Consider the following 22,671-nt stretch of genomic DNA (forward strand, 5'->3'; position numbering starts at 1 on the left):
TCAATCAAGTTAGTAAGACATGACCTGCCCTGCTCAAAGCCATACTGACTGTCCCTAATTAGTCTATGCATTTCGGAATGTGCATAAATCGTATCCCTAAGAATTCTCTCGAATAGTTTCCCAACAACTGACGTGAAACTCACTGGTCTATAGTTTCCTAGATTATCTCTATTTCCCTTTTTGAACAAAGAAGCAACATTAGCTACTCACCAGTCATCCAGGACTCTCCAGTGGCTGGTGAGGATACAAAGATCTTGGTTAAGGTCTCAACAATCTCCTGTTTTGCCTCTATCAGTAACCTGGGGCAGATACTTTTGGATCGTGGGGATCTATCCACCTTAATGCTCTTCAAAAGATCCAACACCATTCCCTTCTTGTTCTCAAAACGTCCGAGCCTACTGGCATGTCCCATACTGATCTCACTACCCTCCATATCCATCTCCTGGGGGAACACCCATGCTACGTACTCATTTAGGATCTCACCCACATCATCTGCCTCCAAGCACAAGTTCCCTCCTTTATCCTTGAATGATCCTACCTGCTCATCATCACTAAAATGAAACATCTCAGATACTTGTATTTTGCCAGAACATCAAAGCAGGAAGCAAAATAATTTGTTCTGCAACCTAGTAAATGTTAAGTAAAGAACTTTTTCTTCTGCTCAATATGTGTTCTCATTAAACTAACAATGATGAAAACTGTTCTACTGATATTCAAAAAGAAAGATATTTTGTTGAAGTTTTTGTTTTGCTTTCATCAGGTCATTTGGAAGAGTATGAATATAAACTGGGTAACATTTTATACAGTATGGGAAAAGATTCTGATTTGTCGACGGGTGGACTCTAATTGATAGACATCACTGTAGGGAGTGCACCAGTTAGGTGATGGTTTACAATTACTACCAATCTTATTTGGTTAAGGCCTTGCCCTGAGGAATGACAAGATAATGAGGTTTTGCTTACTTTGTTCAGTTGAAACAGGTACAATGGGTGTATATGCTCCTTCTGTTTGAAAAGAACATAACCCTGGGTATTGATGCATAGACTCCAGAACTTGGAAGTGTGCCACATTGCAAGCCTGACTGACAGTCTTATAGTGGTTGTCAGTGTAGCACTTAAGTCTTTCAGGATTATTTAGCAAATGTTGTCCAACCACAAAGTCACACCTTACAAATCTAGCATGGTGATAGCAATGACAAACCAAAATAGAAATTGCTTGAAAATCTCAGCAGGTCCAGCAGCATCTGTGGAGAGACATCAGAGTTGATGTTTCAGGTCCAGCGACCCTTCCTCACGAGTCAGAGTTCTGATGAATGGTCACTGGACCGAAAATGTTAACTCTGATTTCTCTCCACAGATGCTGCCAGGCCTGCCGATGTTTTATGGAAATTTCTATTTTTGTTTTAGATTTCCGTGTTTTTTTTGTCTAATTCTGATAGAAATATCATGTCCATGTCCTCATTATTCATTGCTTGCCCATTCAATGTATCACTCAAAGAAGGCATAAACATTGGTACTGCAGCATGAGATTGTGATGATCTAGTTCCTTGACCATTGTACAAATCAGTGGTCATTAATCTCATGAAATTAGCAATGCATGCCACTGATTTCAACTCTTAACAACAGCATGTGTGCCCATTTTGTTGGTATTGCCATGGGATCCCCATTTGACCCAACTCTCATAAACATCTCAGTTGGATTCTGGGAGACCTCAGTGGAATAATACATGACCTCACGTTCCACACGTATTTCCAAATGTGGTTGATAGATCTACAATATTTAATTCATAGCTAAATGTAAGAATGTTGTTAAACATGTTAAAAGGCTTTAACTTGTGATCAAATTCACCTTTGAAGTGAAGTAGTCAGTCCTTGACATCCTAGTAGAGCAATTAGCCAGGATGTTCTCGACTTTTATAAAACAAAGAACTTTGGATGCTACAGAACCTCAGGAAATCTGACAGGACCTGAGGAGTGAAAAGAAAGTTAAAGTTAACTCTCTTTTCTCTTCACAGGCGTTGGCAGATCTGCTGAGTTTCTCCAGCAGTTTCTGTTTTTGTTTGTTCTCGACTATTGTTTACATTCCCTGGTCAACATACTGATTGGGATTCCTATACATCCATGCATTGAATTAACCTATTCAGTAATCTCATGACTAGGGTTTGAATCATTTGTTCAACATCTATGCTTGATTCTGAAATAGGAAGCATCAAGGCTATCAGAAGATTTAATGGCTATCCTGATCAGGTAATTTCTTACCATATCATGTAAACTCGTGAAGAGGTCTCAGTCTACCAAGACCATCACTTTCAGACCTGAAAAATTCACAGTCTGCATCAGATTACGCTGTAAAAGTAATTTATCTCAAATAAATTGAGGAACAGATGAAGGGTACGGATGCCCTACTTCTTAAAGACAGGCAGGCACCTTCAGGTATTTGTCACAGGCAAGGTACTGATAGCCAAATCAACAGGCGCTTTCGAAGCCTAAAACAGCGTCTGACATTTGGTATCATTGAGATTGGACAGCATTTGCTAAATATTTGCTAAATAATCTCCAGGCATTCGGAAATATATCTGCAGTGTGACACAACTGTGTACACTGGAAGCTGCATTTATTAATACATAGGGTTGCATTCTTTGCACATAGAAAGAACATGCGCATGTACTGTGCTCGTTTCAACTTAACAAAACATCTACCAGTCCATTCTCTGGGTTATTAGTCAGAGTAATGTCCCCGTCTAATCATACTCCACTTACCAACCAATCAGCAATCTTGTACTACACTGTATAAAATGTTGTTTGTTACACTGGTAGTATTACAAATGTCTTGATGAATGCAAGACAAAATGCCTTAATGAAGTGTGCAATTTTTTCAGCATTATTCAACTGACCAGATGAAACAGAAGCTGCATTATTTTCTTCTTTCAGAAGAGGGATTCACAATCGCTCAAAACACTAGTGATACCTTCTTCAGGTGAGGCAGTGTAAGGAACATACAAGGTAAATTTGGACATTATATTTTCTTCATCTTGTGCCACTGGACAAAAGCATAGGTTAGACTACAAGACCACTTTTTTGACCTGAACTCCTAACTAATGGGATCCAAGAACCTGGTAGAGTTGAATTTGACCATTTGTCCTATCTTAGGTAGAAATCGGTAGCTGGTGTGGCACAAAGTCACAGCAGAATAGAAGAGAACAGAACAGAAGAGAAGAAGAAAACTACCCAGTCATGAATTGTGTTTGATACACATTGCGAGACAACAATGTTCAAATTAAATTAATAATGACAATTGCTGACTGTACAAAACTTTTTAACATAGATGTCAAATCATCAGAATAATCCTTTTCAATTCCAGTGTAAAGGAACAGAACAGAGCAATTGCAAACAGTAGAAAAATAAGCCATTAATCAAATAATTTAACTGACTTACCGAATCAGGCTTGCCATCAGATGCTGTGACAATAAGAATATATCGATCTGTACTTTCTCTGTCTAAAGATTTTTCTAAGACTAACAGTCCACTGCTAGAAAAAATATAGAATTACAAACAAAAAGTTTAAATGAACTCTCATGGACATACATGCTGCAAAACTTTCATTTACAAAATATTCATTCAGAACAATGGAAAACACCCTCATTTTATATTGTAACAACATACGTGGGGGAAATGGATTAAACATTTAGACTGATAGATAGCATCCTTTATTAGCAAATCAAAACTCCAGTGTAGCACGGTGCCACAGAAGGCAGCATCTCAAACCCACTTGAAAAGAAATTGGAATTGGAGGAGGCAATTCCTTCACTGCATCTGTGTCAGGATTAACAGAATGTTGGAAAGTGTAATTTGGAGACAATTAGGAACTAAATTTAAGATTAGCATCTCAAAGATAATAATCTCTGGATCCTTATCTGAGTGACATGCAAACTGGATGAATGAAGGAAAACAGACTAGCGAAATGAAATTGTGGATGAAGGAGTCAGGTCACAGGTCAGGGGTTGTGTTACAAATAACTATTCTTTATTCTTGCAAACAATGTACAGGAAACTATTGAAAGAATTGGAGGTTTAGATTACATATGGTAGAGATCACATTGTAGCCAAAACAGACACAAGCCTGGTGTGGGGGCAGTGTATGTATTTCCGTATTGTAGTTTTCAAAGGGAAACATTAGGTGAGAATGTAGCAAAGGCAGTTCTGTTTTCATGGGCAGCTGTAAATTCCATACACATTGGGATAGGCCTAGTTCTCCTCAGAATAGTTATGAATTCCAATGTGTGTTTCTGATAGCTTTCTCCAACAACGTAGCACAGATCCAAAAAAGGGGCAGGTGTATAATATTTAGCAATGGATAATGAGGCATATTTAGTCAGAGTCCATGAATATTGTATCTAATAGTGATCATATTCTGATTAAGTGCAATTGAATATTTGAAAGGGAGAAACACAGATCACCTTCTAAGATTTAGATCGAGCTAAATTCAGACTTCAAAATGAGGCAGAGACTTCTAGAGTCACAGCATTATACAGTACGGAAACACACTCTGCAGTCCAATTCATCCATGCCAATAAGACATCCGAACCTAATCTAGTTCCATATGCCAGCATTTGGTCTATATGTCTCTAAACTCTTCCTATTCATATACTGATCCAGGTGCCTTTCCAAGGTTGCAAGTGCACCTGCCCGGGGGAAATGACCTAGCTATTCACGCTATCCATGTCCCTTATGATTTTATAAAGCTCTATAAGGTTACTCTCAGCCTCCGACACTCCAGGAAAAACAAGTCCAGCATATTCAGCCTCTCCCTTACAGCTCAAACCCTGCAGTCTTGACAACATCCTTATAAATGCTTTCTGCGCCTCTCAAGTTTAACAACATCTTTCCCATAGAAGGGCACCCAAAATTGTATGCAGTCTTCCATAGTATACACAGCACAATGACAACAGATCAGTGCAACATATTTGAAGAGTATTTAATGGGGTACAGAAGCTGCTTATAAATAAAGGGTCAGTGGCACCACTTCCCAACAAACAGTCACAGTTCACAAATTAGGTAGGAGGCATAAAATTCAAAGGAGAATACAAAATCCAAGTAACTGATGGCGATAAGGCCAAAAAATACTTAGGTAGAGCTAAAAGTATTAAAAGCAATTTGCATTTGTACCAACGTAAGATATTTTTTGCAATTAGACTAGGAAAATGACGATGGTCAGAAAGAATGCGGGCCTCTTGAAAATCACGCACAGTGATATTGTCAATGAAAATAAAGGCATAGCGACCATGTTTAATAGTTCATTTACTACAGTATTTATGGTAGAAAAAGAAGATAGCCTAGCAGGCTGCCCATTGAACAGAGATAGGTAGACACCAAAATCAACTTAGGAAAATAACGGTGAGGATAAAAACATGGCACTAAAGAGAAATAAATGCCCAACATCAGATGACCTCCATTCCAAGATCTGGAAGGAGGTAGATGAGAACATTGCAGACGTCCTAATTATAATCTCCCAAATATCTCTTGTTTGGGAATTATTTCTTGGGATGGAAAAATTGTGCACGTCAATTCATTATTTAAGAAAGGCAAGGGTGGGGAGCAGAGAATTACAGGCCAGTTAACCTATCATATGCTTGATTTAATTATTCATGTAGGGCATTGGAGTGATGCTGAAATGGTTACCATTTATTGTGCTAATTATCCCCGAGGTGGTGAGAACCAGGGTCTTCCTGAAGTGCAGCAGTTCACGTTGTGTACGTACAACTTCATCAGCAAGGGCATTTCAGGATGTTGGCACAGCGATTGTGAAGGAACGGTAAATTGGTCCCAGGTTAGGATTCGGTATGACTTGGTGGGGTATTTAGATTCGGTAGAGGTCCACTGCATCCGATGTTGGGAAATTACATGAGTTATCTATTGTTAAGGACAGAATTAATGAAAACCTTGAAAATTTTCTGTTGCTCTCAGAAAGCCAGCAGAGGTGGCAGATCACACAATGTACCTGATTGATATTTGAAGGGATGATTAAAGTACTGGATAGCGGAATGCCTGTGGATATCATTAATACACATTTCCAAAGATACACTGGAGAGAGTCTCACATAATTGAGCGCAAGCTGAAGTCAAAGTTATGGAATGAAAGTAAATTACTGACCCAGCTAGGATGTTGGCTGAGGACATGAGACAGAGAATTTGACTGCAATGCTGTAGAAATGAATGCTTGTGGAAAGGTGTTAAAGATGTGCCATATTGTCAACAACAGTTTTACATTCCTTTTAGGAACGAAACAAAAATGGAAAAGGTAAATCAGCTGCAGCTAACCTAATAAGTTAAAAATTGTTGCAGAGATTCCTACGAAGTATAAAAAACAGGAGAGGTCTCTGAAGGGTCTAGGCCCAAAACATCAGCCTTCCTGTAAAGGGTCTAGGCCCAAAGTGTCAGCCTTCCTGCTCCTCTGATGCTGCTTGGCCTGCTGTGTTCATCCAGTTCTACACCTTGTCATCCAAGTTAAAAATTGAATGAGATTAAAGGAAGTGACTTACAAGAATGCCAGAATAAATGATAAACATGATGATCAGAAGCAGTTTGGAATGCAGAAAATGATGATCAAGTAACTGACAAAGAAAGGGAAAAGACAGCATGAATGCAAGCTGGCACGAAATACAAAATCAGACCGGAAATGATGCTTTAGGTATATGAACAGAAGCTTAGCTTGGATAAATGTGGGCCCATTGCAGGTAGGGACAGGAGAATTGATATTGGAGAACGGGGTGGGGGGGTGCGGGGGGAAGCAAAGAAACTAAATAATTACTTTGTGTTTGCCTTTACTGAAGAAAATACAGAAGTGTATGTGTCCAAAGAACCTGTGTGCTTGTCCATGAGTCATAAAAAGTTAGCACACAGATGCAACAATCAATAAAGAAAGCAAACCTTCATTAGGGACAATGGGAACTGCAGATGCTGGAGAATTCCAAGATAATAAAATGTGGGGCTGGATGAACACAGCAGGCCAAGCAGCATCTCAGGAGCACAAAAGCTGACGTTTCGGGCCTAGACCCTTCATCAGAGAGGGGAATGGGGAGAGGAAACTGGAATAAATAGGGAGAGAGGGGGAGGCGGACCGAAGACGGAGAGTAAAGAAGATAGGTGGAGAGAGTATAGGTGGGGAGGTAGGGAGGGGATAGGTCAGTCCAGGGAAGACGGACAGGTCAAGGAGGTGGGATGAGGTTAGTAGGTAGATGGGGGTGCGGCTTGGGGTGGGAGGAAGGGATGGGTGAGAGGAAGAACCGGTTAGGGAGGCAGAGACAGGTTGGACTGGTTTTGGGATGCAGTGGGTGGGGGGGAAGAGCTGGGCTGGTTGTGTGGTGCAGTGGGGGGAGGGGACGAACTGGGCTGGTTGAGGGATGCAGTAGGGGAAGGGGAGATTTTGAAACTGGTGAAGTCCACATTGATACCATACGGCTGCAGGGTTCCCAGGCGGAATATGAGTTGCTGTTCCTGCAATCTTCAGGTGGCATCATTGTGGCAGTGCAGGAGGCCCATGATAGACATGTCATCTAGAGAATGGGAGGGGGAGTGGAAATGGTTTGTGACTGGGAGGTGCAGTTGTTTGTTACGAACTGAGCGGAGGTGTTCTGCAAAGCGGTCCCCAAGCCTCCGCTTGGTTTCCCCAAACCTTCATTAGGCTTTCATTACAAATGGAGTGAAGTATAGATTCAGCCTTTCTGATATTGCAAACTGGAGCACAGCGTACAAAATAAATTTTACTATTTTATTACTAGGAAATAATAGAGTGAATTGGGGGGGGGCAGGTGAATCTAATTCTAGGGAGAAACATCTACAAATTAGAAATAAACCTTTCAGTTTTGAGATTCGAAACAAGTTTTACATGCAAAGGGTGTTAGGGGTATGAACTTTCCTGCAATAAGAATTCTTGTTATGCGAAGTATTTAATTGATGTTTGTCTCCTCATCTAAGGGAGGAGATACTCACCCTAGATGGAGTGCAACAGAGGTTCAATGGATTAAGCCCTGGGATGATGGGGCATTTTGTAAAAAGAGATTGAGGAAACTGAGTCTGCATTCTCTAGAGTTTTACAGAATGAGAGGTGATCTGATTTAAATGTCCAAAATTCTTACGCAGCATGAACAGGTGGATGTTGACAAGATGTTTCCTCAGATAGAGAGTTTAAACAAAGGGACAAAGTCTCATAAGAAGAGGTAGGTCACTTAAGACCAAAGTGAGAAGGCATTTTCCGCTAAAAGGGTCGTTAGTCTTTGAAATTTTAAAACCCAGAGGGATGTGAGTGCTAAATCATTGAGCATGTTTGCCACAGAAATGAGTAGATTTCTGGAGTCCGATAGCATGGAAATAGTGGCATTGGGGTTAATGCTCAGCCATGATCTGACTGAATGGCAGACGAGAATTGACAAATTAAATGGGCTGCTCTTAATGTGATATTCCTAATGCTGGCCTGAATTTCTAAAAGAGTGGAATTTAAGCATGTAGAAAATATGCCACAGTTGGATAAAACTCTGGTTATGTCAAATCTTATTAAATGATGTCTGTACTCAAGATTAAATTATAAGGAAAAGTGACACAAACTACAGTATTATACAAAATTTCCTCTAAGCTGCTTGTTCTGTTGTAGAAGATACTGGGCTCTGAAAATATCAATGCTCAGGCATACATTAAGCACTACCCAATCTGATGATGTCCTATGGGCTGGGTGGGAGAATAGCAGTGAATCTTGGAGGAGATATACCTATCACCGAGGTTTCCCTCACAGACTCGGTTACAAAGTCTATCATATCAGTATAACTTGTAGAGTAATTTAGAGTATTTAAGACCAGAGCCTGTTCTCGTTAAACTATATAATGGTTCTACTCACAAGACTGACCAAACAGGCTCTGTAGATTTCAAACTAAAAAATCTAAGTCATGGTGGCCTGAGATTCTAGATGACATCGTCTTCCAGCAGTTCACAACTTGCTATACATGGGCCAACGCAAAAGAACAAGTTCCCTTAAGATCCAGGAAATATGATTAGTACATTTGCAGATGTGAGGTGTTGCATTTTGGTAAAGTAAACCAGGGCAGGACTTACACAGTTAATGGTAGGGTCCTGGGCAAGGTTGCCAAACAAAGAGACCTAGGGGTACAGGTGCATTGTTCCTTGAAAAGTGGAGTCACAGCTAAACAAGATGGCGAAGGCAGCACTTGGCACATTTGCTTTCAGAACATTAAATATAGGAGCTGGGATGTTATGTGGCTCAACAGGACATTGGTGAGGCCACTTTTGGAATACTGTGTACAATTCTTACAGCTGTGCTAATATGAAAGATGTTGTTAACTTGACAGGGTGCAGAAAATATTTACGCAGATGTTGCAGGGACTGGAAGGTTTGAGCTTTTGGGGCAAGCTGAATAGGCTCGGGCTATTTTCCTTCGGGCATTTGAACCTTATTGAGGTTTATAAAATCATAAGAGGCATAGAAAAGATGAATAGCCAAGATCTTTTTCCTAGGGTGGGAGAGTTCAAAACTAGACGACATAGGTTTATGGTGAAAGGGAAAAGATTTAGAAAGGATCTGAAGGTAACTTTCTCACGCAGAGGGTGGTATGTGTACGGAATAAGTTTCCAGAGGAAGTGGTGGATTTTGGTACAATTACAACATTTAAAAGACATCTGGATGGATACATGAATAGGAAGGATTTAGAGGGATATGGGCCAAATGCTGGCAAATAGTACTAGGTCAGATTGGGATGTCTGGTTAGTGCAATGTATTGGACTGAAGAGCCTGTTTCCATGTGATATGACTCTTTGTGCAAACTTAATAGAACAGCACAGAGCAATAAAAGGGCCAATAGAGAGAAATGAGAAATTAAAGGGATGATTGATGCTATTCCCAAGAACTCAGAATGTTAAGTGGTGATTTTATTTTCAAGGAATAAAAAGGGATGAGGGTTGGAAGGAATCTATTTCCACTGTTTGGAGAGTCTATAACTGGGGAACCATCTCTAAAAATAATAGAGACAGGCCTATCAGGATTGAGATTAAGAAATACTTCACGTACTAGAGCTTTAAAACATTTTTGCAACAACAACTCTTGCTAGATGGATTGCTATTTGATAGACTTTTTTTTATAAATAAAGATATTAAGAAATATGGAGCAACATGTGGTCATAAGCCAGCTAGGATTTCATTATGTATTGAAAAGGATTAAAAATTGAAAAGCAAAATTTGAATGTTCTTTGGCTCTTGTGATGAAAAACTGGATTTTTAAGCGATTCATTCAAATTTCATTGCATAATACATTCAGATATATGTGTTCCATTGTTTTTGATTCTATAGCCTAGGTAACATTTATTCTTGATTTTAGGTAAACTCAATCTCTATTCTAAAAATGATACTAAAAGTATCAGTGTTGAAAATAAGCCTGTAATTGTTATGCATTACCCAGTATGTTACATGCATGTATAAAATAAAATCAAAACTTATTCCTCCGAAAATTAAAATTCAATGCCCTGGAAGGAAATGAACTACTTTTGCTTAGCTGTAAAAAGCATCTCAGGCCTGAAGATAGTCAGTTTATTTCTGTTCACTGGTAGCTGCAAGCTGGGACTTTTAATTAATGTGTCTTTGACCTTTCTAAGTGTGAACTTGTCACTGTATACCTCTTAAGAACAAGTGAAAGAACCTGGTTGAGAAGCAGAATTCTGATCAGTGAAAGCAAACACTCAGGGATCACTGAACTGCCCTCTCAGTTTCTCCCTCTGCCCTTAACATTCATATCTTACTTTGTACTTGTCTGTATGTGTGTGTAGATGGAGATTTTTATAAGTGAAATTTTAACTAGTAATGGTTCATAATAGTTTATCTATAGTTAGCGTTTTGTTTTATTCATTTATGGGGTGGAGGCATTGCTGACTAGGCCAGTATTTATTGCCCATCCCTAATTAGACAGAGGGCAATTAAGAGCTAACCACATTGCTGTGAGTCTGTAGACCAGACCAGGCGAGGACTGCAATGAAACAGTTGGGTTTTTCCGACAGTCGACAATGGTTCCATGGTCAATATTAAACTCTTGCAGATTTTTATTGAATTCAAATTCCATCATCTGCCATGGCAGGATTTGAACCTGGGTCCCTGGAATATGATGTCTGTCTCTGTAGCAATAATACCACTTGGCCCTCACCTCTCCTTTGTGTTTATTTTTACAAATAAATAGATTCTAATTCTTGATAAATAGAAAAACCAGGAAACCTGGTCCTTTCTGTCAATGTGGGTCGAAAAGACATTTACACGAGGGAATTTTGCGTACTTCTTGATGTCTAACTTTTGTGCCGAATTTGAGAATAGTGGGGCTTGATTTCAAGTGTGCTATCCCACTGAGGTGTAAGACTATCCGATCTAAATATTGGAAAGACTGGTGCTATTGTCTTCAGTCTATGACACAAACACTGCTCTTTAGCCACTGATTCCATCCTGCTCCCTTGAAACTGTTTCAGATTGAACCACACTGCACAACACCACGGCATCATATTTGATAGAAATGAATATCCAACAATTTATCCAAGCCATGAGTAAAGCTATTTACTTTGACTTCTGCATTGTCACCCAAGTCCACCTAGCCTCAGCACATCAGCGCATTGGTTACTAAGATCGCCATTAAGTCTGATGATATATCCACACTTGACTATTCAAAATGCTCCTGGCCCACGTAAACATAACATCATCAAAAACTCAGGATTTTATCATTTCCTCAAGCCATATGTTCCCAGCACCCTTGGACTGATTGATTTACGTTGACTCTCGTTTAGCAATCCTCAGGTTTAAATTCCTCGTCTTTGTTTAAAGATCTCTGCCGAATTCCATAAGCTTTAACAGTGCTACAAACCTGACACCTGCAGTCCTTCAATGTTGGTCTCAAAAATTCTCAATTTTAATTGTTCTATCACTAGTGGTTGTATATTTCAGGTGCTGGGGCCCCAAAGATCTAGAATTCGCTCCCTGAGATTCTGAACTTTCAATCCTCACTTTCTGTCTTTAAGGCTCTTCTTAAAACCTCCTTCTGTGACTAAGCATTTGGCCATCTGTCTTAATATCTCAACTATATTTAAGTGTGAAAGCTTATCTGTTAATGATCTTGAAAACTGCTTGAGAACATTTTATGATGTTAGTAGCTCTACATGAATGGAAGCCAGAGGTCATTATTCCTTTTAGAATAGAAAATCATGGGATGAGGCATGTACAATTTGCCAAATCAGAAGGAAAATTTTGACTTAGGTACAAACAAAACTATAAGTTGACAATCTCAATAGTTTTTGAATTTAGACCATAAGACATAGGAGTGAAAGTAAGGCCATTTGGCCCATCAAGTCCACTCTGCCATTTAAATCATGGCTGATGGGCACTTCAACACCACTTCCCTGCACTCTCCCTGTAGCCCTTGATTCCTTTTGAGATCAAGAATTTATCGATCTCTGCCTTGAAGGCATCCAACGTCCCGGCCTCCACTGCACTCTGCGGCAATGAATTCCACAAGCCCACCACTCTCTGGCTGAAGAAATGTCGTCTCATTTCAGTTTTAAATTTACCCCTCTAATTTTAAGGCTGTGCCCACGGGTCCTAGTCTCCCCGCCTAACGGAAACAACTTCCTAGCGTCCACCCCTTCTAACCCATATGCTTACATTTGCTCCTAAGACGCAATCTCAATTGGACTCTTAATTCTACATCAACAAAGAAAGAAACTGCGAGTGCTTTTTAAAGCAATGAAGACACACTAGATGTAAAACCAAAATTATGGTCCTGAAAAATATTCTAAAGAGAAAGCAATCTACCTTTATTTTACACGATACTATCACAGCTTTTACTGTTGAAATTTCAAAACTTATGCTGAAATGTGCAAATGGTGCAGCAGCCCCAGGAGATGTAGAGTTGTGCAAGTAAATGTCCAGAGGTTTACTATAAGAATTGCATCACTGTCTGGTTCACCACTGCTGTGCATTGAATGGCATGAAGTTTATCTATTTGCGTGAAGGATGTGTTAGGTCAAGTTATTTCAAGTCGAAGAATGCTTTTAAAGGTTGTGGTAAGTGTTAATTACTGCCAATAAACATCTATGACATTAGTCGTCTTATTCTCTCTAAAAATGTCTTCTTACTTCATCCATTTAACATTTTTCATTCCAATCTTTTGATCCTTCCCTTTGTTTTCCCCCTTTACCTCATTTTGGCATTGAATTCATTAACACACATTTACACTTCCTTAATTCTGTTACTTTATGTTGTTTATTGTACAATCCTTCAAGGTGATTGTTTAAGGTGACACTTAACTGATTACGCTGTTCAGTCAGGATCTAGCTGCCAATATTCCCTTGCTGCCTCATCATCTGGTCATTTCAACTATTGCAGAAAGAAATTTAAACCCTAATTCTACAAGGGCATGTCGTCCAGGTGCAGACACTCTGTTAAAGTAAAATCCGGCTTATTGTATCCCCTTTCCATTGTTTCAATTGTAATGCATTTCACAAACCAAAATGAATAACAGTGATAATCATTAATGTTGTGATATATGTTTCAGTTTGTTCTATCCATTCTTTGGTCTAAGAATGTGATGGACACGGAATGAACAATCCATTTTAGATGATACGGCTTTATATGGTGCATCTTTGTTGATACTAAAGATAACTTAATCCTTGTGATGCAGGCTCTGCTACAAACATTACACACATAGCTACAAAATGGCAATGTAGATTATTTGCAGCATAAGAGTCTGTTGCCAAACTGCTGTTCTGTCATTTCACTTTGCCGTCAGCTAGTGACCGCTGGGGGCTATAATTTATGTTTAGGATCTTCATGTCAAGCTTGCTAGCACTCTTGTAGCAGAGAATTGGGCACCCTACCAGCTGCCTGCCTCTGGCTACCTCCACTACAATTAAATCCTCAACTATGCAGTGGTCTTTCAATGTGCTATCAAAACTAGCTTTATCTGATGGGCACAAACTTACTTGGGAACTATACGCTTGAGAAGCAATTAATCATTAGTCTTACAAAACGGATTGCTCACCAACCCTTCACTGATGGAAGTGCCACGGCCTAACTTCTTCCTGCTCTAATTTGTTAGATTTTTGAATGGTGAAAACATGGAGCATTTTGTTGATGCATCATTTATCATCAAAAGGTCTTTGAAGTTTTTGTAAATAGCTGTCTGCTTTACTAAATAGTAGAGGAGGAGTCAAAGAGATAATCAAACAAATAAATGAAAGCAAACCCAACACAGAGACACATAATGCGATCTGAGGACTTATGGTAAGAGAGATCTTCCTTGAAGGTTGGATAAATGGAGGTGCTTTTACCCAAGACCAGTGACAAGAGAATTAACTAATTTTGCACTGGTGTCTGGCCAACACAATTCATAGGAGCTACAGAGCTAGAGAATTGATGGAGAACAAAGAAGCAAACGTCAATTCAGCAATATGGCACCATGGGCCCTGTAAATGGCTAAAACTATGTAATATCTGTGTTATTTGTCAATGTATTATACATTTATTGCTCTTAAAGCTATTATCTCAATATTTAGCTGTATCTTATGTATAAATGAACACTTTAACAGGGCCTTATAGATTCAGAATCATACATTTTGGAAAAAAACACTATTTGTCTCTGAAAGGCTGCAGACATCAAATTTTTAACACTTAATAGAGAGAAAAAGTATTAGCAGTGAATCAGGTATGCCAGCAGCTTCATATGCCCAAATTTTTCACAGTTATAAAATTTATGTAATGACTTATATAAACTTTTCTCATAGGAGAAAAGGATAATATAGGGCACTGAGTCCTCCGAACCTGCTCTGTCATTCAATGAAATCTGATGGCTAATCTGATATTAACCTCAACTCTACTTTTCTGCATATCCCTAATAATATTAATTCCTCTGATCATCAAGAATCTATCTACCTCTGCCTCAAACATATTTAAAGATGCTGAACCCACTGCCTTTTTGAGAAAAGGAATTCCAAAGACTCGCAACACTCTGGAAGAGAAAATATGTTTCAAATATTATCTATTTCCTCTTACTTTTGAGTAATTTTAAAAACGTGCTGTGGATCTCCATTTTGAATGTGATAGGTGATTGGGTCCTTCTCACGATCTGTTGCCTAAAAATATAGAAAAGGATGTTTAAGACAGTTTAAAGTTAGCCAAGCAAAATGGATTCTCCCATGATTACAGTAATATGTTGCATGTTATCGGCTTATGCTAACAGCTATGGAAGCAAAACTGTGTTTTTTTTCAATTGTAGAACATTGCATGTCATTGTCACATCCATTTTTTGAGGTGAAGCACAGTTTAACACTGAAGAAATGATGAAATTGCACATGTAAGAATTTAGCATTCATTTATTTATGAACCTTGTGTAATATAATTTGAGGTCTCTACTTCTAGAATTAAAAATGGTTTTTATAATTTCACCCAATACATAATTATGGCTATTAAATGAAAACTTCAAAGCTAATTCATATACAAGTGCTTCCAGCAAGGACCACCATTTACACAGGCACTAAGAAAATGATTGACTTGCAGTTGCTAGTGTTCCAATTAAAAGATTCAAACAAAATTCAGGACTGCAGGCTTGTGATTTTGTAACAAAAATTCTTGCTTGGAATACAAGGTGAGGTGGTTTAGGGATGAAAGTTTGCAAGGGTTCATATGGCACAGTGGTACTGTCCCTGCTTCTGGCCTGGGAGCAAGTCCCATCTGCTCCACAGGCATGTCATAATACCTCTAAGCAGGTTGATTAGAAAAGCTCTGTTATGACTGCTAGGATCTCCTGTGGTGCAGTGGTAGTGCCCACACCTTTGGGCCAGAATCCTGTGTTCAAGTCCCACCTGACTTAGATGTGTGTGTCAAATATATCTGAACAGATGGATTAAAATATCTACTGAGAGCTCAGATACCAAATCAAATTAGTGCAAAAACTTACACTGGACTGTGACTGACTGACAAATCTCCCTTAAGGAACTATTACAGTTGCCAGGGTCTCTTCTGATGCACTGGTACTGTCCCTAACTCTGGTTCAGAAGGATTTGGATTCAATGCTTTCTGTTGTTCTATAGAATTGATACAACTGCTAAACAGAGGAGCACTGTCCATCAATAGTAACAGCTGCAATGTGGCAATAATGCAAAAGTTAGTTCACCAAAGTTCCTAAAGCCTTCAGTAATCCATGTGTGTATGGTTGTGCAGATAACACAGTCAGAAAGCCTGGCATGCAGACAATATGATCATGTCAATGCTGGACTAGACTTCCCTTGGTTTACAAGGTATATTAGTTACAATTTCAGGAGGAAATAGTAGGAAGGCATGAAAGAAAAATTGGTAAGTTGCCCAGCCTGGAGAATTTACCAATTTTGTCTATTCCCATGTAGCTTCCAACTAATCAATAACTTGCATCTGCAACATTGATGTCCATGTGCAATGAATGAGCAAAACACAACAACTTCCTTTCCCTGACACCAAGGGCCTCTGCATTATAGCAGAATTTGAGAAGTTGTGAAACTTGAAATGTTTCATAAAAAAAAAATACAAGGGTGTTGCCAGGGTTGGAGGGTTTGAGCTATAGGAAGAGGCTGAATGGGCTGGGGCTATTTTCCCTGAGAAGTCAGAGGCTGAGAGATGGCCTTATTGGGGATTATAAGACAATGGGAGGCATGAATTGGGTGAACAGTCACGGTCTTTTCCCCAGCGTGGGTAAATCAAAAACTAAAGGGCACAGTTTTAAGGTGAGAGGGGCAAGATTTAAATGGGACCTAAGGGGCAACTTTTACAAGCAGGGGATGGTGCATGTATGGAATGAACTGCCAGAGGAAGTTGAGGAAGGTGGTTCAATTACAACATTTAAAAGGTACCTGGATGAGTATATGAATAGGAAGAGTTTAGAGCGACATGGGCCAAATGCTGGCAAATGGGACTGGATTTTTCTCGGATAACTGGTCGGCATGAACGAGTTGGACCGAAGGGTCAGTTCCTGTGCTGTATACCTCTATGTCTTCAAGTGTGAGCTCCAAGAAAAAAAAAGTGCAATTTAGTGATCACTGTGGTAAGCTGAGGTTTTATTCATCCAGTTGCTGAATTACAAGTGTTGAAATGAGGCAAGGTTACTGGGATAGAGTTTGCACTGCTGTAATCTGTAGAGCAGTTAGTCTTACAATGCACTGCCAGCTTCCAACTGAGGTAGAAGCCCTAGATTTGAATCCAACTCCTAGACTTTATGGCCACAAAAGATACATTTGTAACATAGCCAAACAGGTTGATATCACTCTGTAAATCCAACTGGTATGCCTGCAGCAAACGATAAAAGCAGGAGTGTCTCCTGGTCAGCCATTTTTGTTGTAGAGTAGCAATTCTTAAGGTACAGCCTGTGGAGATAGACGAGCAACCTCTTCCAGAAAAATAATGTTACCTATAAGCCCTTAGATGAGGAAAGAAAAATAATCTTTAGAGCCCTGTGAAACAAAGAAATGGAGTACTTATATAATTAATTATAGGGCCCCAGATAGTGCTGTTGAGCAGAGCGGGGTAAGGGTTCAGGTATATATTTCTTTGAAAGTTGCATCATAGGTAGACAGGGTGGATAAGAAGGAGTTTAGCATGCTTGCCTTCATTGCTCAGACCGTTGACTATAAGAGTTGGGACTCCATGTTGAGGCTGTACAGGACATTGGTGGGGCATCTTTTGGATTACTGTGTACAGTTCTGGTCACCGTGCTACAGGAAGGATATTGTTAAACTGGAGAGAGTTCAGAAAAGATTTACCAGGATGTTGCCAGGACCGGAGGTTTGAATCATAGGGAGACGCTGGATATGCTGGGGCTTTCAAAAGTTTCCAGTCAGTCAGAGACAGACTCAGTAGACGCAGGCTGAAGACCTATCTCTCGGAGAAGGCGGCACAAGTTGCTGGGGCCAGTCAAGGAGGGAGATCTTTCAACATGGTGAATCTTGCCATGAGTAGGTCTCTCCATTGACACATGCTGTCCAAGCACGAGGGTTATCTTCTCACCCGAACCCCCCCCAACCCCCCAATCCCCACACCATCAACCCTACTACTCTGCCAGGGTCTACCCCTTTGCAATGGCAAAACCCCTGTCCCTCACTCGTCAAACATCAATGGGGATAGGGGGATGGTTAAAGGCCTCCATTTGGGAAAGCAATCACTGACCATTCCCACCCTAGAAGGAAAAACCTGTGAGCGGTGAGTTATTATCGTCAGCAGTCACTCCCTAATGAGTTTGATTGTCCACTGAGGGAATTCCGTGTCACTGGTCAAGGGTTCTGTGGGCCCTAGCATAGCTGATGAGCTCAATCCTTGGTTGGCATCTTTGACCACACATTTGGTAGATGTTTCTGGAAGGCGGTTAACATTCTAGGTTCTGGGAATTAGTTTGATTTAGGCTTTCGGACTGCAGATAGATGACCCTGCTGGATGTAGTTTTCCAGTCAGGTTGATGATGCAATAGACTATTTTGAGCACATCTTTTCTTGGCCCTTGCCAAAGTGGGGTGAGCAGAGTGAGTCCTGAAGAGGGTTACTCAGTTGTGAAGAAAGCAGCTAAATCATTCTCCTGTTCCTATTCCAAGGGCAAAATGTAACTCCACTGTCTACGTGCCAATCCAGCTTCCTTCACCATGTTTATCCGATTATGAAGAAACAGACTCGCAGAACCCAACTGCATCAAATTCCTTTTTATTGCACTGAAGCACTAATAACTGAGCAGTTTTAAATTTATTCTCCTGTATCTAGCTTTAAAGTCATAAATGGTTTCAGTTTGTGACTCTATAATATATGTAGCCTTTGGCCATATATTTTCACTTGAAGCAAAAAACTGCATATTCCATCCATTGAATTAGAAATTGCTCGCTTTCTCCTTTCTTTTTGTGCATTTAGGTTTCGGAAGGTCTCACTTTTTTTCCTCAGGAAAAGGGAGAAGAGGGAAAGAAACAAGAAGTATAGCTGCAGCAGAGGAGAGCAGAGTTTGAGGAATAGATACTGTTTCCTGTAGCTGACAGCACAAACTCCGAAAGTTGCACTGATTGTCTATTTCCAGTATATCTCTTCAGATTAGTGTGAGAGAGTAAGAATTCAGCTGTTTTGGTTCACATCACTAACAGCGGCATAAGATAAGACTGAGAATATCTTCTAAAGCAGTATGAGGAGCTAAAAACTAAAATAAAAAAACAGAACAGCGAAGATAATAGTTTTTGGATTACTACTTGAGACCATAGGAAATTAACACATGATAAGATCAGACAACTAAGTATGTTGATCAAGGACTGCTGCAGTGAAATGGGTTTCAATTCATGGACTACCAGTACTCAGAAAAGAGGAGGTGTACTATACAAAAGTCTTTACCTGATCAGTACTCTGAAGAGAAATTGATGAACAGCAAGTCACGACAAGCTAAAAAAATTATCTCATTGTAGCATGGGGACAGGAGCCTTTGAGCTGCCTTCCTGGATAATTCCTCCACACAGCACCAACTAGTTTTGTCTGTCTGTGTCAATGTTGCATTGTGTAAATGATATTAACAGGAATGATACAACTGAGCCTATTGAGATGTGGCTGCAGGGTGACCAAGGATGGGAAAAGAATATCCAGAAGTATTCAACTTTTTGGAAGGACAGACAATGAGCAAAAGGAGGTAGGATAGAATTGCTTGTTTAAAGAGGACATTAATACAATAGTGAGGATGGTCATTAGTTTAAGTAAAGCAGAATCTGTATTGTTAGAACTTAGAAATATTAAGAGGCAGGAAACGCTGGTGGGGATCATAGAGAGACCTGAAACATTTGTGGTATCACTACAATAGTGAAATTAGACAGGCAAGAAGACTAAAGCCGACATGCCTGGGAGCCAGTATGGTAATCTGGAGTGTAGCAAAGAGTTAATGACAGCAGAAAAATGACTTTGGCACCTGCTCCTATATTTTGGGACAATATCAACAAATATATGTCTTCCTGCCTATCACAAATAATGTTTCAGTTTTTCTCATTATAACAGAACACCTTTTGAAATCCAGTACATGACTCTCTCTCATATAAACCTCCAGAAGCGTTCCTCAAAACAAAGGTACTACACCATAAAATGGCAGAAAGTAAACCCAAAGGTTTTCATTATGTGCTAGAAGCATGTAAATCATCCAGCCTTCAAACTGTCCCTGCAGAGGTCCTGACACAGAGACTTTCCTGGGAATTTCTGAGGAAATTTAAACTTTTGACTGATCCTGAATGAATATTTTTGTTTCTGACTCTGAACTAGAGTATCTATAAAACTTACATTATAGATACTCAGGAAAATGTTAGGTCGTTTAAAGCCGAGTCTAACACCTCGGTAACTACATAACTGACTATCCAAACATCAAACTAGCATACTTACACTCTGACCAACCCAACTACACCTCGATTGTCCTGTCTACCCCAAACAGTAAAAACAAACTTATCCACTGCCCATCTGCTCAATGACACACTGTACCCACCTGGCTAGCTCACCTATTGCCTTTCTTTACTCACTCGCCAGATCAGCCACCTACTCATACGTTCAATAACTCACAAGGATGCCAACTTTAAACTTAACTGAACCTGAAAACCAGTACCAAACCTCCTCCAACACTACTGCAAGCTGATGGATTTTCCTGTGAGATGTTGCGCTGTCCATTTCTGCTGCAGCAGGATTGGAAGAAATGAGTAGGAGCATTGGTTTCGGAAAATCTTTGCAGCACAATGTGTACTGCATTGCCACTGGCCAGAAGATTCAGGCCATAGCCTCCTCTTTGGCTCTTCCTACTTGCAATATTATTGGACAATGTTTCCAGCAACAACTGCCAAGAGATCAGTTAAGATGTGACCCAGCTACAGGTAGATGTAAATTTGCCGCTGGTGGAAATTAGGATATGTTCTCGGAAATGGTGTGGCAGTAGCGAAAATCCAATGCCACTTCTGACTTAAATTTCATCAGAATAAACATTCTATCTGGTTCTGTTACAGTTGCCAAAATAGTGCATCTGAAGTGCAAAAGACATTGTGAAGTGCAGGGTTCCGGCTGTCCACATGCTTGAGTTGCAGCTTCACTGGAAAAATAGAAAACTAAAGTAACACTCATGTCCAATATTTCTTTTGCTTATTTATCGTTGAAAAATGCAGTGCAGAAAGAAACCATTCAGTCAACTCTGGCTGTTCTACCTCTTTGGAAGTGGTAACCAATTAGTCCCATTCCCTATTCTCCACATGTCCCTTTTACTATTTATCCAATTCTCTTTTAGAAACTATTATAAATGTTGCTCCCAAGACCCTTCCACTACATTGCAACCTGGGTATTCAGGATGACATCTCGTATCTTTGTCAAGTTGTCATTCACAGGAAGAAATACCGCTTCCCGCTATCCAGTTGCTAGGAAGAGCTATTCCAATGAGTGCATTTGAAAACATTGTCTGTCACATTTGTGGACAGCAAAATAGCTTATGTCAGACATATTTCCACAAGGGCAGTAGAGAGGTTGTGCTGATTAGAAGTTCAAAATTGCTGTGAGTTTGATCAACAGTCTTCATTGTTCACTGTGTCTTTAGGTCTTATTGCAACAGCTGGCAAATGTCAGTGATAAGCTCCCAATGCAGTCTGAGTTATTTCAGACATGTTGACCCTCCAGTGGTATTCTACTGTAATTGTGATGGGGCCATTTTCTGTCTCCCTTTCTGCAATAGCCTCCGGAACTAGATGCTCAATGCTTCTGTCAGCTGCAGCATTTCAAGGAGATTGATGTTTGCTCCTGTACTAATATCCACATTCATTCACAACTGTTTAACTATTTCATAGCTGGCCAACAAGCATAAATGGTTTATATATGAGAATCAAAGCACTGGGACGATATAATTCAATGATTTCAACTCAAGCACAACAAATGTACAAATTTCACATGTTCACAACTTCTCACTACTATGCACCATATCAGACTAAACAGTGTGACTGGAAGCTCTTTTTTTCTCAGCTCAAAAGATGAGGATAATTTTGGGCCACAATTCAATTGCTACGAAACTTGTAGCAGAATTTCCATTTTTTTTGTGAATGGCAATTAAATTTTAATAACTGATAAAGTTCACCTCTGAGATTGTAACTTATAGCATTTATCAATATGTTCACACCACTGTTTACTTCTATTGCAATTTCACCCTTAATTTGGCAAGGTGTTTCAGTGGTTAGCACTGTAGCCCCATAGCACCTGGGACCTGGGTTCAATTCCTCAAGCGACTGTCTGTGTGGAGTTTGCATATTCCCCCTCTGTCTGCACAGGTTATCCTCCCAGTGCTCTGGTTTCATCCCACAGTCCAAAAATGTGTAGGTGTGGTGGACTGGCCATACCAGGGATGTGTAAGCTAGGTGAATTAGTCGTGGGAATTGGAGGGTTACAGAATAGGGTACGGGGTGAGTCTGGGTGGGATGTTCTTCCAAGGGTCGATGCGGACTTGATGTGTTGAATGGCCTGCTTCCACATTGTGGGGATCCTACAAATTCCCAGCAGTCTGGCATTTTCCCGACAATCAAAACTGAGACAACTTCAGTCAAGTCATACCAATGATAGCTCCTGATTCTGACTGTGATATATTGTTCCATGATCTAATAGCATTCATCTAG

At 39.9% G+C, this 22,671-nt stretch overlaps 1 protein-coding gene across 1 annotated transcript in view; it reads right to left on the bottom strand.

Moving 5' to 3' along the window:
• pcdh15b (protocadherin-related 15b) overlaps nt 1-22,671 on the bottom strand; it is a 799,002-nt gene that overhangs the window by 326,427 nt on the left and 449,904 nt on the right. Inside the window, exons 19-20 of the mRNA XM_059653150.1 lie at nt 15,072-15,151; nt 3,433-3,526 (exon numbers count right to left, since the gene is read on the bottom strand). Coding sequence (XP_059509133.1) covers nt 3,433-3,526; nt 15,072-15,151 — 174 coding nt within the window. The remainder of the gene's footprint in view (nt 1-3,432; nt 3,527-15,071; nt 15,152-22,671) is intronic.

This window comes from Stegostoma tigrinum, chromosome 20 (assembly GCF_030684315.1).
Source record: "Stegostoma tigrinum isolate sSteTig4 chromosome 20, sSteTig4.hap1, whole genome shotgun sequence".
NCBI lineage: Eukaryota > Metazoa > Chordata > Chondrichthyes > Orectolobiformes > Stegostomatidae > Stegostoma > Stegostoma tigrinum.